Here is a 15,208-nt window from a genome sequence, read left to right as displayed (position 1 = left end):
GGAGCCGAACACCCTATCCACAATGTACAATAAATCCCCAGCGGAGGGTGCAGCTGCGGATAAAGACCTGGGCTGGCATTAAAGCTCCAGTTAGGGGATTGCCGTTATACCGCTGCTACTTACTGCTGATTACCGCAGTGAACATAACAGTTTCTAAGCTACGGGTCACGCTTGGCACACTAATTCACTAATAATAATAATAATACAAACAAAGCTTAAGTATGACGGGAGCCCAGCCAGTTGCCATCACAGACTGTTCAGATGTATATAAATCTATCAGTAAAACACCAGTTGCCCACCAGTTTTACCGGGCTGCATGCCCTCAGGCAGTGTTTGTAAAGACGTGCTCGATTGAGATAAAAGGTCGAGGGCAAACCACGCAGCGGTGCAACCAAAATAATGAAGTACGTGCAGAACCCATAAATGAATAGTACAAAAGTAGCCTTCACTAGGGTCGATTCCTGTAAGCCTTCCGCAGCTAAAGTGGGGGTCCCCAGTGATAAAATTTGCCGAGCGGCGGATACGACATGTACATGACTATACGGGACAAATCGCTAAAAGCAAGGGGGGAGGGGAGATCTCTAGAACCGCCTTTGCGTCCACTGTCAACAGCTAATGCAAAAATAAACAGATCCTTTCAGAAACAATTGTCTAAGACTATTTAGATATTGTTTAATCCCACTGGCTGTGGGAAGAAAATGAAATTCTCCGCTAGAAAATAAGTAAAACCGAGATGCCCATTTTAACTCCCAAATGTTCGTGTACCTTTACTTAACTACGTGAAGTGTGCCTCCTCCGCACTTCGCTAACCAATCGCTGGCGCCCTCCTCCGCGACGCTGACGGCCCCCGCTGGACCCCAGAATTATTGGAGCCGGAGAGAGCGACGTAAGTGCGGGTAACCGCGCAGCCTCTCCGGTTTCGCTTAAACTCCGTTTAATGTAAGCGCAGCGGCATCTCCGCGCTGTCTTTACGCAGCAATTAATGCGCGCCGCTTATTATGTTAGATTAGAGAGTGGCACATATGTTCATCATCTTAAATTTTTGTGTGGAGTGAGACTCACGTTTATATATATACCATCTGAAACATCCATCTGCTTTCAATAGACGTTTAAACATTTATTTATTTCTAAGATTAATAATTGATGCATGCTGGAATATAATCTGCTAGCTGTGCGATGCAGGGCTGGGAGAGTGCAGAGAAAATTTAATCAGGCAGCGAGGCTCGTCGCCGTGATGCTGACTGGCGATTTACACACTGATAAATCTCCGGCTACAGTTCAATAACCTAATAATTGCCCAAGAGGCAAAACAGTGGGCTGGGGAGTAATACTGCAGACGTATGTCCCTAAATTATCAATCCTCTCACCTGCCTCACGCGGTTTCCTTTTCAGTTATGTTTCTGAGCCGGTAATTCCGACTTCTTTTTGGTGGAACACTTTCCGTAAATTAGCAGAAGTGTCACCTGATCAGCCGTGATATTTTTACAACACCTATCCTCCATAAACTTTCATCTATTGCTCACTGTCCGTTCATATGGTGTAAAATGGCTGTTTTTGATATGTCAGTACCCTCTAAGTAACAGATACCAAAACATATCTAGAAACATAAATTTACAAGAAAAGAAAAATACTATCAGCTGTACACACAACCTGTTCAAAGGTGTTCTGCTTACTTAACCCAGAATTTTTCACACACAACAATGGCTGTGGTCCTGTCTTCTGGGAAGGTAGTTCCAGGAAGCCACAGAGTAAGAATCATGCCCCCTGGTCATGCTGCACTTGACCTGTCCAAACATAAGATCTCAATTTATGAGGATTCAAAATTTACAGGGCAGGATACTACACAATATGCAGCCTTTAGAGAGCCACGTATCATACTGACACTGGTGAGGTGTGCAGTATCAGTGCCTGTTTCAGGAAAACAGGTGAGCAGCTAGGTTGCCTCACCGTACCGAATTTGTGTACTTCTGTGCCGTGTATTGTGTTTTACGGGTTTCTGTAAGAGCACTTAGGAAAGTATAGAGATAGAGACGGCCATCTTGCAAGTCTTCTAATCCTTGGGTGAATCTCAATATGCGTACTTGACCATACTTGTGGTCTCATGTACCCATTTTAAGTCGTCATCTCTTGCTGAAAACCTGTTCCAATACTAAGAACACAAGTACATGAGGATGGTAAAAAGCAGTTGCATCCTTGCCAAAGGAGACCAATCCCGTCGTTCATTGTACCCCAAGCTCGTTCTTGGAAGGCAAGTTAGCAAGGCCAGTTTTGCAAAGACCACAAGCATAGTCTTTGCGTTCCTGCTATTGAGATTCACCCCTTGTTGCTTCACCTTGCTTCACTCATTATTCTGTCCCATCCTCCCAGCTATCATTGGCCGTGGGGACTGCGAACAGACAATGATGTCAGCGAACAAACAGCCCAAGGCCCACACACCCATCCAGAGACACATAATCATGAAGTACTACCACAAGCAGGAAACTAATTAACTGCAGAAAGCAGATGTTAACTATTCACAATTAGTATGAATGCATTTTTTAAATGCTAACAAGTCAGAGAAAGCCTCTGGCTCATTACAGATAGAAGAGAATAGTTACACGACATGACAGTTATATCTAATAACAATCTGGGGCTGACGAGCTTTATGTGCTGTATTTCCTATAAAATGTGTCAAACTGGATGAGCCGGGATTGAGGAAAGCAGGAAAATATTATGGAAATGATAACACAGATTGCTATTACGGAACACTTGCATGCTGCAGGACATAATCTTGAGATTTACATTTTTGCTTTTTTAGCCTCCATTCTGGATGCTACAGAAGGTAACGAGGCTGGGGATTAATCTCCAGTGGAGCTGAGGATCCCAGTGGACCTACAGCCAGAGCCCCAGGCTGAACTCCCATCACACACACACAGTGGCTGGTCTCCTCTGGGCATCTGGGATCAGGAACTGGGTGCCGTTAGGCCAGCCTGATGCAGGTCCACAGCATCTGGAACGGAACTGTGGTATAGGACCTGCTAAACCCAGTACTGCCCAGGAACAACAGGGGAAGACAAGGAACAGCACTCAAAGGGCAGTGAAATCTGTAATATACTTTCTCAGCAGTCAAACAGTACATTGGACGGTGCTGGACGCTGTCAGCCTGGGTGATTACAAAGTGTGATTTAATGGGAAAGAAAATGGCTCTGACCCCTTTAGGGTTTTTAGGATGAAACCTACAAGTCACAACGCCAGACAGAACAATCAGACCGGCTCCAATTACTAGTCTGAGGTAACAAGCAGGACCTTGTCTGTCTTTATCCCCAGTCAATACCACTTTTCCCTTTTCCTTTCTATTCTATTCCGCATGAAACATTTGTTTGGTCAGCAGACAGAAGTTCTTTGTATAGTAACCCTATGTATCGTCAGTCAATTGTGATCTCATGTGAACCTCATGTGGAACACAGCAACGTTTCATAAACGTCAACTGGAAAAAACTTAACACACGTCAGAGGCTAACTGACCTAATATAACTGCTACGTCAATATCCAAGGATATATGGTGTGGTGGATTAGATATTGTGAAACAAGGAAAAATGCCATCTTGGGTTTTTATTCAATTATGACTGTGTCTGTTTCAGCTCACGCTGCTGCCAAATGAAAGACGCATCTGTAACTATGTGTCTTCGGCCACCGGACCGTGAATGAAGACAATCGATTTATTAATGCTAAGTGATCTCTGGCATTGAAAGCAGTTCAAGCCAAACACCTCCTCTAGATGCCCGACGCAAGGGAGGCAGAGTTGGCAGTGTTGTCAGAAAAGTTATGAGGCTCAGCATCTGATCAGTGAAGCTACAATCTCACAAAGGGGCCATACACCAGTCAGTTGTGCTAAGACGAGCGTGCATCGGGGGGACGCTTACTCCTTACACAGGGGTGTACAGGGTGGGGCAGCACTTTCATAAAAGAAAAGGTCAATTTGCCAAACAGCCTGGATCAGTCTTCAAAGTTCTTGTAACAGAGAATTCTTGTCTTGCTGCGAGGGGAAACAATTGTACAGCACACACACACACGTGTCTCCTTTTCTTAAAGTATTGGCTAACAGAAATAAAAATGTACTCAGGAAAACAAAAGTAAAGACAATCAATATTCACTAAAACCTGTTGTGTACACCCAAAAATCACACAGGCATTTAAATCCTCAGGCAGTATGCAATGATAGATGCCTCTAGCCTTCCACACAGTTTAAAGCAGAGCGATTCTCTTCCTAACCTTTGAGCCTCTCATCCCCTGTGAAGCCTGCATTAAACCATTTAACCCAACTCAATAAGCCCATTGAGGCACCATCAGGAGGCAGAATTAAACATCCCACTTTAATGTCCCTTAAACCACAAAACCAATTTCCAATTACCTGGAAAATGTCATTTATTTGTTAGGGCGGCACCATTGTACTAGTCAAATGTATCACTGACTTTATAACCTAAAGTCTTCCTGTACTGGTTTTCCAGCAGAAACATCGCACCCACACATTTTGCCACTGTGCCTTGCCTCTCCTCATCCTCACATTTTGACTGTGCTTGTCTATGCCTTTCAATATATTATAGTCACAATATTTAAAAAAAGACGTTTGCTTGAGCATAAAACAAAACAAGTAAAACAAGTCAATTTTCAAATCGCAAGCTTCTAAACATGCTCAGTAATCATAGATCATTAAGCAGTTAATGACTTTTAAGTCACCAAACACCCAAAGCTCCTTTGCTACCAGTGTTGGCGGCCAAGTTGCGAACAGCATCGACACACACAGTGAATACAAAGCCCAGACATTCAACCGTGAACTTTGTGCCACACGATCAACGCGGCCCCTCATCACACCTGTAAAGTGTCAGGGTGCATTTGCCACATGCTCATGAATAATCAGAGTGAGCCTAATGCCGACGGAACGGTGGGTCACTCTGCACGGACGACAGGTTGACCTCGGCACTGCTGTGGAAAACTCCTGCACCCAGTTCTGGGTTTTCAGGTCTGACACCTGACCTGTTCTCTCTGACCTTTTTGTGTAATGCAGGCTCATCTGGATGGAAAGACAGCAACAGACAATGTCAAAAGATGAAGGAACCAGCCTTCAGACCAGCCTTAGCTCCAAAAGAAAAACACACATGAGAAATTGCCGTTTGCACTCAAAAGCCCCCATGCAGGGAGAGTAGAGGCTGATTGCAAGGTAATCAACCTCAGGCAGGGAGGGGGGAGCAACCCCCCCCCACACAGAAAAAGCTGGGAGTGGCATTCAGCAGACACAGAGCCAGCAGGGACACTAGCTTTCCTGAAGCAGCCTCAGCCTCTCAGTCATAATCAGCGGTTTTTCTCCCATAATGCCTCATTTATCACTGTCTCCCCATGGCGACTCTGCAGCAGCTTTCATAAAGGCCTGCAGGTGCTTCTCACACACTTTTCCGTATTTGATTCACTTCACACAAACATGTTCTGATCGATCATTACAGTGCAAATATGGCTCTTACTTGACAACTTAGACAGGGAGAGCCGCATTTTCCACTGCTACCCTAAGAATGATAATGGCATTCTCTGACATACTCTCTTTGAAATGTATGTCCAGTTCGTCTTGCTACACCTTAGCAAGAATTTAGATTATGTTTAATCCATGGTGTGCTCTATGCAACCTGGGATTGGCTCTAAGCTCACTGTGACCCTGAACTGCTTATGGAAGAAGAAATCATGGATGCATATATTGAAAACACAGTGATTAACCTCTGCTTTATATGCTAATGTATATATGTACCATATTCTTACAATGCCACTTCCATCTCTCTACTTGTCATTTTGGTTTCTCTGTCTAAACTCTTCCTCTGTTCGTACCACAACCTTTAAATAGACATCTTACATCTGCTTTCTCTCAGGTGGAGTTTTTTCTCCACAGCAACCCTAACAATTCCCTGGGTGACCTGCAGGATGAACTGGCCAGGTCCCCCCTGACAACAGCATCACCGACTCCCTTTCCTGTCCCAGTTGCGTGAGAGATCTTTCCCCCTCACATCCCTCTGATCTCTTAGCTCCCTCCATCCTTCTTGCCATGCAACCACCTCCTTCTCTCTCACTCTCTCTCTCTCAATTCCCAGGAGTCTGACTGTCTTTCAGTGTCAGATCAGCCTGCTCCACTGTTCCTCACTTGGTTTTCATGTTTACAAGGTAGGGGGAGCTGAATTTCCATCTTCCATGACAAATTAAGTCTAAACTGTCCAACAGCCACTTTAAAAGCATTACATAAACCATGCACTCTCTCTCTCTCTCTCTCTCTCTCTCACACACACACACACACACACACACACACACAGGGAGCCCACCTCAGCATCACAGTCAGCACCTCAGCATCTTCATAACATCCACCCTGCTGGCCTCATAGGCGATGAGGCTTCCCCCATGTGCTGGCAGACACCCCCCCCCCCCATAGATACACAAACACACAATTTCAGACTCCTCAGTTCAGCTAAATAAGACCCCGCTCAAACTCTAGCAAAGCAGCACTGCATTTCCTTAAAGGCCCCCTCGCTTGGCAGCACACAGGCACAGCGAAGCGCTCTGACTTGCATCAGCATCAGGACTCCACCAAGCCCCCTTGCTCAGCCCATACGGGGCACCGATCCCAATGCCAACTCACTTTCCTGCACACCCCAACACGCTAGCATCCTCCTTCCTCACTCTGAGCACCGGCCAAACGGGTGCAAGCATCAAATGAAACTTGAGAAAAAAAAATAACACATCAAACCAACACCAGCCCTCCACCTCCCCCAGAAATCAATGAACCGACAGCAGCAGTTGTAAAACACACAAATTAAAAATACCTTGCTACTAACGTATGCATGGAGATAGAGTTGACATGCCTTGGGATGGTGCATTTCCCATTCTGCAATACGAATCTCTTGTGTTGTGCGTAATAATTTTTGTTTTTTTTTTCCCCTTCTCCTGCCTCTCACGCTCTCCTCAGACTGTCTCTTCTCCTATTCGCTCCTTTCCTTATTCCGGCTGTCTCCCTTTTTTCTCTCTATCTGTCTCTCTCTTGGCCTGGATGCTCCTCCGCGATGGCGCCAGTCCAGCCACACCGACAGAGTGTGTGCGATTGCGTGCTTGTGTGTGTGTGTGTGAATGTCTTTAGCATCCGTGCCTGCGCGCAAGTGTATTTGTACAGGAGAGCTGCTCAGCACAACTGAGGATGAAAAAAAAAATTGCTCATGATAGACTAATGCGTTCTCTCGCCCTCTCCTCCTATTCACATTCTCTCTCTGTCTTAAAGGGACAGCACATCTATACTGTTAGTGTAATCAAGGCAGGGGTGTCAGAAGCATTTTGAATGTGGTGGGGGGGGGGGGGGGACACACTTTAAATGTGGGGGGGTCCAAACAAATAATTATGAAATGTGAGGGGGAGAAGTCCCCCTCAGATTTAATGGCGGCGACGCCCATGAGTCAAGGAAACTTCCGGAATCAAGTGAGCTGGTGTCCAAAGAAGCAGCCGGGAAAATATGGGGCCTAATGATAGGTCTAGACAGGTCCCTTGAGGAACAGTATAGAACAGGGTGGAAGACAATCTTTGCAGACAAAAGAAAAGCATTAAACTCCTTTTAGGCTGAGCCTGGATACCTTGTGTTTTTGCATTGCACTGGAAATGAAGATTTAAATCACAAGAAGCATGCCAGGCAGGTAATGATGAAGGGGTATGATTAGCATTAAAAATGCGCCACTTACATTTGCATGTGTCTACCAGGTTTTCCAAGTGTTACGCCATTGGTGAAGGAGCATGTAGATTCTGCTTCCTTCCTGTGAGCAACCTTGCACCCATGGCCCAGTATGTGAGACCAAGAGGCAGATAGGAAGAGACGCCAATGGGGCACGGACATCCTGACACCAGTTTATGAAGCTGGGGAAGGTTACGTGGGAGACGACAACCAAAGGAATACAGAAATGCCACAACCAGGAGGTGGAAAGAGCATAGCAATGGAATGACATCAGAATATAGCCATTTGGTCCAATGATTGCTGGACATACTGTAAACAGCAGGATAAGCAGCTAATGCACCATGAGAAATAAGGAGCCGTAAAGTTCAGCACAACAAAGGGAGATTGAGGGCTGGACTTTGTAAGAGCCTGCTTCATGATCGACGCAAGGGCAACCCAAATTAAAGATGCTTTTCTGCCAACCATCAGGTTTATTTGGGGAAAAAACAGCAACAGCACAACACGCTTTTTACAGAACAGCTCGATTTTAAATGGTCTTAGACACGGACTGTGACGGAAACACTACTGGCATTATATGTCAGAATGCTTCTGTCATACGCAGTTACACCAGTGCGAGTGTCTTACTGGCATCTCTAAGTTAAACCAGGAGGATTAAGTCGCACAACAGTGACGATGTACTGACCTTCTCCACACGCCAGAGATTTAAGTGTGATAATGGAGAAACGCGGCTGGATTTTAAGAACAAGGAAACGCCGTCCTTTCTGGTATCTACCCGGTGAGGGCGGCCTCATGTGAGCTTATGGCGCCGCAAGGGGCTGGCGTTGCTGGTTAAATCCTAGCGAAGGCAAAACCTCATTTACATATTGGTATTTGTGTGAATACTTGTGCGTTTATGCACAATGAAAAAATGTTGCGGTGTTCCTCATAATATTTTCTGACATCGTGACTGAGATTTTAAATTAATTAACAATTATCAGCGAACAGCACTTTCCAGCAGGGAGAAACAAGCCACGGCTTAGTTAGTGGAACAAAAGTGCGGATACACACCGGGCGATCATCTGCTATAATGCTACATCATACGGAGATTTTACGTAGTGTCGGGTCTGCTGTTCTGCACCTTCAGCTAAATTTGTGTTAATCACGCTAGAAAATGAGCGTCTAATGACTGCAGTCGAGAAGCGTTTATTCTGTCAGCGCACGCTTTTCCGGGCTGGCTGATGGAGTGGCACGAAGTCGAGCAGATGAACAACAACAAGCTGTTATATTCATGCAAATCATTTTTTCGTATGAAAAATAAGCCGTTTAAAATGATTCAACGCCGCATCCCGGGCCTGCTTTGATCATCACTGTGTTAGGACGTCTTTAGCAGGGCATGAAAAACGTCCATGCTTGACATTACATTCTTATAATGAGTCGAATGCCAGGCCAGATAACCAAGCAACTATTGTAATTTAAAGGACAAGCCTCATAACGCGCTTAAAAAAAACAAACAAAACTTTTCATATATCCATTCCGTTAATCTTACTTGGTCTCAATGACAAATATATTGCGTGGTGTATTTGTATTTACACGCATGAAAGCAATGAGCCTGTTTAATCAAACGCGCATTTATAGTAGTGTCTCGTGCTCAAATAGTCTGTTTAACCACAACTGCATGTCGAAATTAGTAAGATATTTCATTTACAATTTAATCTCAATATACACATATACAAATTAGTATTTCATCGTCGTTTGAGCTACAGATACACCAAAGGAATATACCGCTCGACGTCGTCCATGCAAAAAGGCAACTGAATACAGGTTAATCATGTAGGCTATCACAGAATGAATGAACGGGGTTACATTAATACAAATAACCGTAGCTGGTTGGAAAAATAATTCCTAATAAAAAATCTATAAACTTTTGTCTGGTAGACTTTCCCCGCCCATATATCTCTTCTCAAGACAAGAACAAAGTTTAACAAATTTTATTTATATCTCTTAACTTGTAAAATGACTGCGTCGTGGGCATGTTTCCCAACACCAGTCGAAATTTATTTGTATAACTGAAATAATTTACTTTTATTTTTAACCGAAAACAATTTGTAAACACATTTCCTGCGGTTGTATTTTTCATTGATCGTGATAAATTTTGTGCGCATTTGCTTGGACTAATAAATAACGATCACTTAAAATCACTAAAAAAGATGCCTCCTGTCAGAGATGAAATATTTTTTTTAGTTGTTATTGGTTGTAACACCTTTTGAAAACGACCCTTTTAACTGGCGTAGCAGTTTTATTCCTTACTAGCGATCTATCGTAATACATATTTCGTCACATCTATACAGAATCGGCACCAGACTGTCATGAAATCACTGGTCACACATTACGCATCACTACACCTTAGGCTCCCACAATGAATTGGGTATTGACCTACAAAATGGTAAATAATAGGTTACATAACTCACAGCACCTAGTACTGGAAAACTGCACGTTCATCAAACTGAATCCTCTAATTAGAAAATCTAGATGAAAAACTTATTACATTTGCATTTAATTTGTGTGGCAGACGCTTTTATCCAAAGCCACGTAAACCTTATTTCAATAAATAATAATTGCAAAAGGTTACATTATTCCCTGATACAAATCACTTGACAGGAGTCCTCTACAATAGCCATTTCATGTAGCTCTGTTCATTTGGGAGACCAATGAATTAATCCTGTCGTGTAAATAGTTTTTTAATTAAGCGTTGCCTTTTACCTGGGGGCCCGCTCCTCCTCTTAATGGAGTTTCTTTAGATTGAATTGTGAACCTGATTAATTGTAGTGGGCTTTGTACTGTACCAGATGCTGACAAAGCAGAGCTCAGACGAACTAGTGCCGTCCACACCCTGATGCCGTGATACGAACACCACAAGATTTGTTGCCTTTTCTCAGGGGGGTGGAGGGGGTGTAATTGAATTTAGGTGCTGTCCAGAGTAGCAAAATATGTCCCACAGCGGACTGTTCATGGGCCAAGAATAGCAAAAGTAATCTAATCTGTTTGCTTTCAGACAGTAAGTAATGTCAGTTGGTGTGAAATGTCAGGGGTGCCACAGTGTAGCCTGATGTCTGTCTTTTCAGTTTGACCTTCTTGGTCATTAAGGGAAGCTAATTATTTTATGAGAGGCTCAGCCAAATTTCTCACACTTGTGTGATCTTGCAATTCCAGCATAACATTACCTCAAATCTATATTAACACTGTGAAAATGTTATTTGGAGGGTCCAAGGGCAATGATGCAGTATTTGCCACCAGTCCCCAACTGAGTAGCATCAGGGCATCATGACCTCAGTGGCATCCCCCTTGTCCCCCCCCCACCCCGGATTCACCCTTATTGACAGGGCCATCCTCCCTCCTCACATGATACATTCATTCCCCTCACATTCTATGGCAAGGGCTCATCAAGGATCATTAGTGTCCACACGGGTCATAAGCGTAAACGTCAGTGCTGTGGCTTGCTGCAGAGCCATGGGGCCTGACCTCCAGCACAGTGGTGAGTCGGTAATGATGCAGATTGTTCAGGATTTCACATCAGTACAGATACGAAATACAGGAGATACAGTGTAATCCACCATGAACGTTCACTTATTCTCAAAATGGATGTTTACAAAACTGGTAAAGCAATGCAGGGAATTATTGTAGGGTTAATAGAAGATGGCCGATAATAAAACTAACCTTAGGTATTATTGATATTATTATTGTCCCTAATAAACAATTTATTTGTCATGGCCATGAGACAAAGAGCATGGGAGATGCATGGGACGTGGAACCGAACAATGTCAGATCATCAGCAAACAGCTGCGGAGACTCGGGCAAAAGCTAGAAACCAGAGATCCAAACATCAGAATGAAAACCAGTCTAACAAACCCAAATGACAGAGCCAAACAAAACTAACACAACCAAAGTATCAGAATCAGATTAAAGAAAACAATAAGCTGAACTGATTTAATAAATGTATGATGATTGCTGATTTATGCATTTTTATTGGTTTATTTTAACATTTTAAGTCATTTTAAGTGCTCCATGAAAACCTTTACACAGATACACGTGTAAAGCTTTGCAGTATTTTCATTATTACAGGGTCATTGCTGGGGAAAACCCATTTGTTTGTTTGCCGTGTCCTTCCATGTAAGTGTGATTTTTTTTCAGTTTCCTGTGGTCAGTGTGGGCTTTTATATCTACTGTTTTATTCATGTCTTAGCATTGTTATTGACTCTTGTACTTGCACTGGTGGGTGTGAGAGTAGCTCTGGATAAGAGGCTGCAGCTGCTATGACCGGACCTCTCCCACTGAACGTTTCATTTGACTGCTCTCATTGGGCTAATGGGACTTATGATTTGTATATTGCTACCGAATCCATTCCAGAAGTGTCAATTTCCGTCTTCCTTCCCTGGCTCGACATCCCTCTTCCACATCTGTCTACATTCTTCACTGCACTGTCAGCAGGCTCGTCTGTTGGGAGCAGAATCTGGGTTGTATTTACTCTTGCATTGTGTGCAGATGGAGGCGATTGCTGGTCTCCCACGGATACAATCCAGTGCCATTACCACGGCTCTTCAAGCCAGAGGCCCACTACACCGTAATTTAACAGGGAAACTCACTCAGCCAACTCTATGTGTTCCCATGGCGATGGCTGTTGTGTCAAAAGGACAAACAGTTATGGAGGTCTATATTGTCCACAGAAGGGCACACAGTTAAGGCAGTCTGTATGTGCCTAACCTGGATTGTGTAGGTCTATGTGTTTAGTAAGGAGAGATAACATTGTAGTTAACCAGATGTGTTTGTGTGCAGTGGGGGGGTCTTGTATTTGGTCTGGTTACTTATCGTTTGTTACGTATCGTATGTTAGGGCCGGGTAGGGGTTTAGGTTGTCATTGTTGGGATTAGGGTTCTGCGCAGAGAGATGAATGGATGGTCCTCACAAAGATTTGCATAAAAACGTGTGTGTGTATGTGTGTGAAGGTGCTCCATTTTATCAGTCACCAAATGACCACCGTATCCTCGATGTGACACCATTCCACTTTTATCACCTGTCCCCAATGAATTGCCTGTGACATCCTGGTGCATCTCAAATCAAGGATGCTAAAGCACAGCCTTCGGAGCAAAAAGGTTGGGGGCACATGGGGGGAGACATTCTGACACGTCGGAGGTTCCTCACAAGTTACCACAGCTGCCTCTGTGTGGCACCTCTGTTCCATATGAGAGAGAATTAGTGAGAGACAGCTGGAGAACAAGAGAGACGCAAATGAGAAACCAAGCAAAACCAGATTTGGGTGAGTCTATGTGCTTGTTCAACCTCTGCAGCAGGTCTTGAAAGTGTGAAATGTGGGCCAGTCCAAAGTCCCTGACACCCAGGCTCAGGCTGAGGAAGATTTCTGAACACAAAAGCAAAGGGAAGTAACCCTCAGAAAAGATTTTAAAGAAATGCAGAAAAACCGTCCTGAATTACGTAGGCTGAGCAGGTATAGGTGATTCATTTAGCTGTAATGTATATAACCTTTTAACATATGTAATTTCTTGTTATTCAGCTGGAGCACATAATAATAATAATCTTTTATTGGCATTGCACAGATAGGAGTATAGGTACATAGGAATTCACCTGTTCGTCTGCCCCATCTTGCTCTTCATATCTCACATGCCCACAGAGTGCTATTCCCTAGGACCCTCTCAAGCAAAGGTGCAGGTCACTGTCTACGAATGCACTGTGTGGCACGTACTACCGATTCAGGGCTTTGAATATTTGATACTCAGGGAAGCTAGGAACCATTACTTAGCAGGTGCTTTGGTGAGATACTGTAGTGAATTTCCTATTACTAGTGTAACTTTAACACATGCTACTTTATCTTTAACTACCAACATTGGCAGGGGGTTCAATTACATGCTAGATAGTCAGCATTCACCGTTAAAGCCAGAGAACACAACAGCTGTTATACTCAAGAATCCAATCACAAAGAACCTGCAAGACCCACAATACTCAAAGGGAGTAAATGAATAGCTTAATATTATCAGCATTTTAATATAACTTGCATGCTATTTTTTTTTCTCAATTTATAGCACTTTAGGACTATGTAGGCTACTACTTGAAATGCATTAACATTAATGATTTATCTGTGCATTTGAAGAAGTAATTCATGAATTTAAAATACTTCTGTGCAAACCACATACAAATATATAAATGTATATGCAATCCCATTTCCAAAAATCCCATTTCCAGCGTTGGGACGCTGTGTAAAATGTAAATAAAAACAGAATGCAATGATTTACAAATCTTTTGAACCTATGTTTAATTGAAAATAGAACAAAGACATCACATCAAATGTTGAAACTAATAAATGTTATTGTTTTATGACAATGGTGCAGGTCACGGTACATGAGCAGTTTCCTTAACCATTTTATAATTACTGATATGGTTGTATGGCACTTCCCCAGCATTGCTCTAGACCCCCTACAGCTTGTGTACAGAAAGATGTCAGTGGATGACACTCTTTGTTTGGCCCTTCACACCAGCCTTAAACATCTGAACAATATGAGCGCCTTAGCCAGAATGTTATTCATCACCTCTGCCTTCAACACCATGCCAGAGAAGCTGGTGGGAAAACTCAAGGAACTGGGCCTGAGCAACTCCATATGCAGCTGGGTTCTGGGCTTCTTAAAAAGAAACGGTGCCCAGGGAGTGAAGATCAGAGAAAAGACCTCAGCCCTTCTGACGTAATGACTGCGGTTTCAGATTCAGAAGCAACCACATGAACTTTGCTGATAATTCACAGTAATTAGTCTCATCACCCGTGATGATGAATTCACATACAGGAGCAAGGTGGTACAGCTGGGGGAATGGTGTCATGACAACAACCTCACTCTGAAGATCAATAAAACAAAGGAGATTACTGTGGACACATGGCACTGCAGCACACACATGCCAATCAGCCTTGAAGGCTCTTGCAAGGTCATACAAATTTAAAATATATAGTTTATCTTTGGGAATGACTCAACCCCCCCCCCCCCCCCTCCAAAACATACCCCCAGCGCTCCTTGGCACAGTGGCATACTGGCTATGGACTGCGGGCTGGGAACCCCATTCTAGGATGCCTACTCTTGGGGGCCAGAGCCTACGCAACTTGCTCACCATTTTCCTTCTCCCTAGCATGAGTTTTATGCTACATTGAGAAACACTGTCCCATCCCTGCCTGGGATAATTAGTGCTCACCAGCTGTGTACAGTTAGCATTCCTCATAGTGGGTATCTGAGCTGACCATGAAGAAGATGTTATCATCTTCCTGCTATTTCTGCCCCCTACTGGTGTGCAGCAAATTCCCGATGAGCTGTTCAAGAATATAACTGAGACCTATTTCACTTTACTCTTGCATATGTATTGCCTGTAGTCTGTTCAGGGACGGACTTACCATAAGGGGAGGGTAGGCAGCTGCCTGGGCCCCTGAAGAAAGAATTTCCAGAAGTTACATTTAAGGGTAT

At 43.7% G+C, this 15,208-nt stretch overlaps 1 protein-coding gene across 2 annotated transcripts in view; it reads right to left on the bottom strand.

The window, feature by feature from the left end:
* Positions 1–7,195, bottom strand: part of LOC125742694 (SRC kinase signaling inhibitor 1-like) — a 123,850-nt gene extending 116,655 nt beyond the window's left edge. For both annotated transcript variants that reach the window (XM_049014938.1, XM_049014939.1), the window contains exon 1: positions 6,844–7,195. In XM_049014938.1, coding sequence (XP_048870895.1) covers positions 6,844–6,892 — 49 coding nt within the window. In that variant the 5' untranslated portion in view covers positions 6,893–7,195. The remainder of the gene's footprint in view (positions 1–6,843) is intronic.
* Between the last annotated feature and the right edge of the window lie 8,013 nt (positions 7,196–15,208).

Source organism: Brienomyrus brachyistius, chromosome 5 (genome assembly GCF_023856365.1).
Source record: "Brienomyrus brachyistius isolate T26 chromosome 5, BBRACH_0.4, whole genome shotgun sequence".
NCBI lineage: Eukaryota > Metazoa > Chordata > Actinopteri > Osteoglossiformes > Mormyridae > Brienomyrus > Brienomyrus brachyistius.
This window is presented reverse-complemented; position numbering and strand designations above follow the sequence as displayed.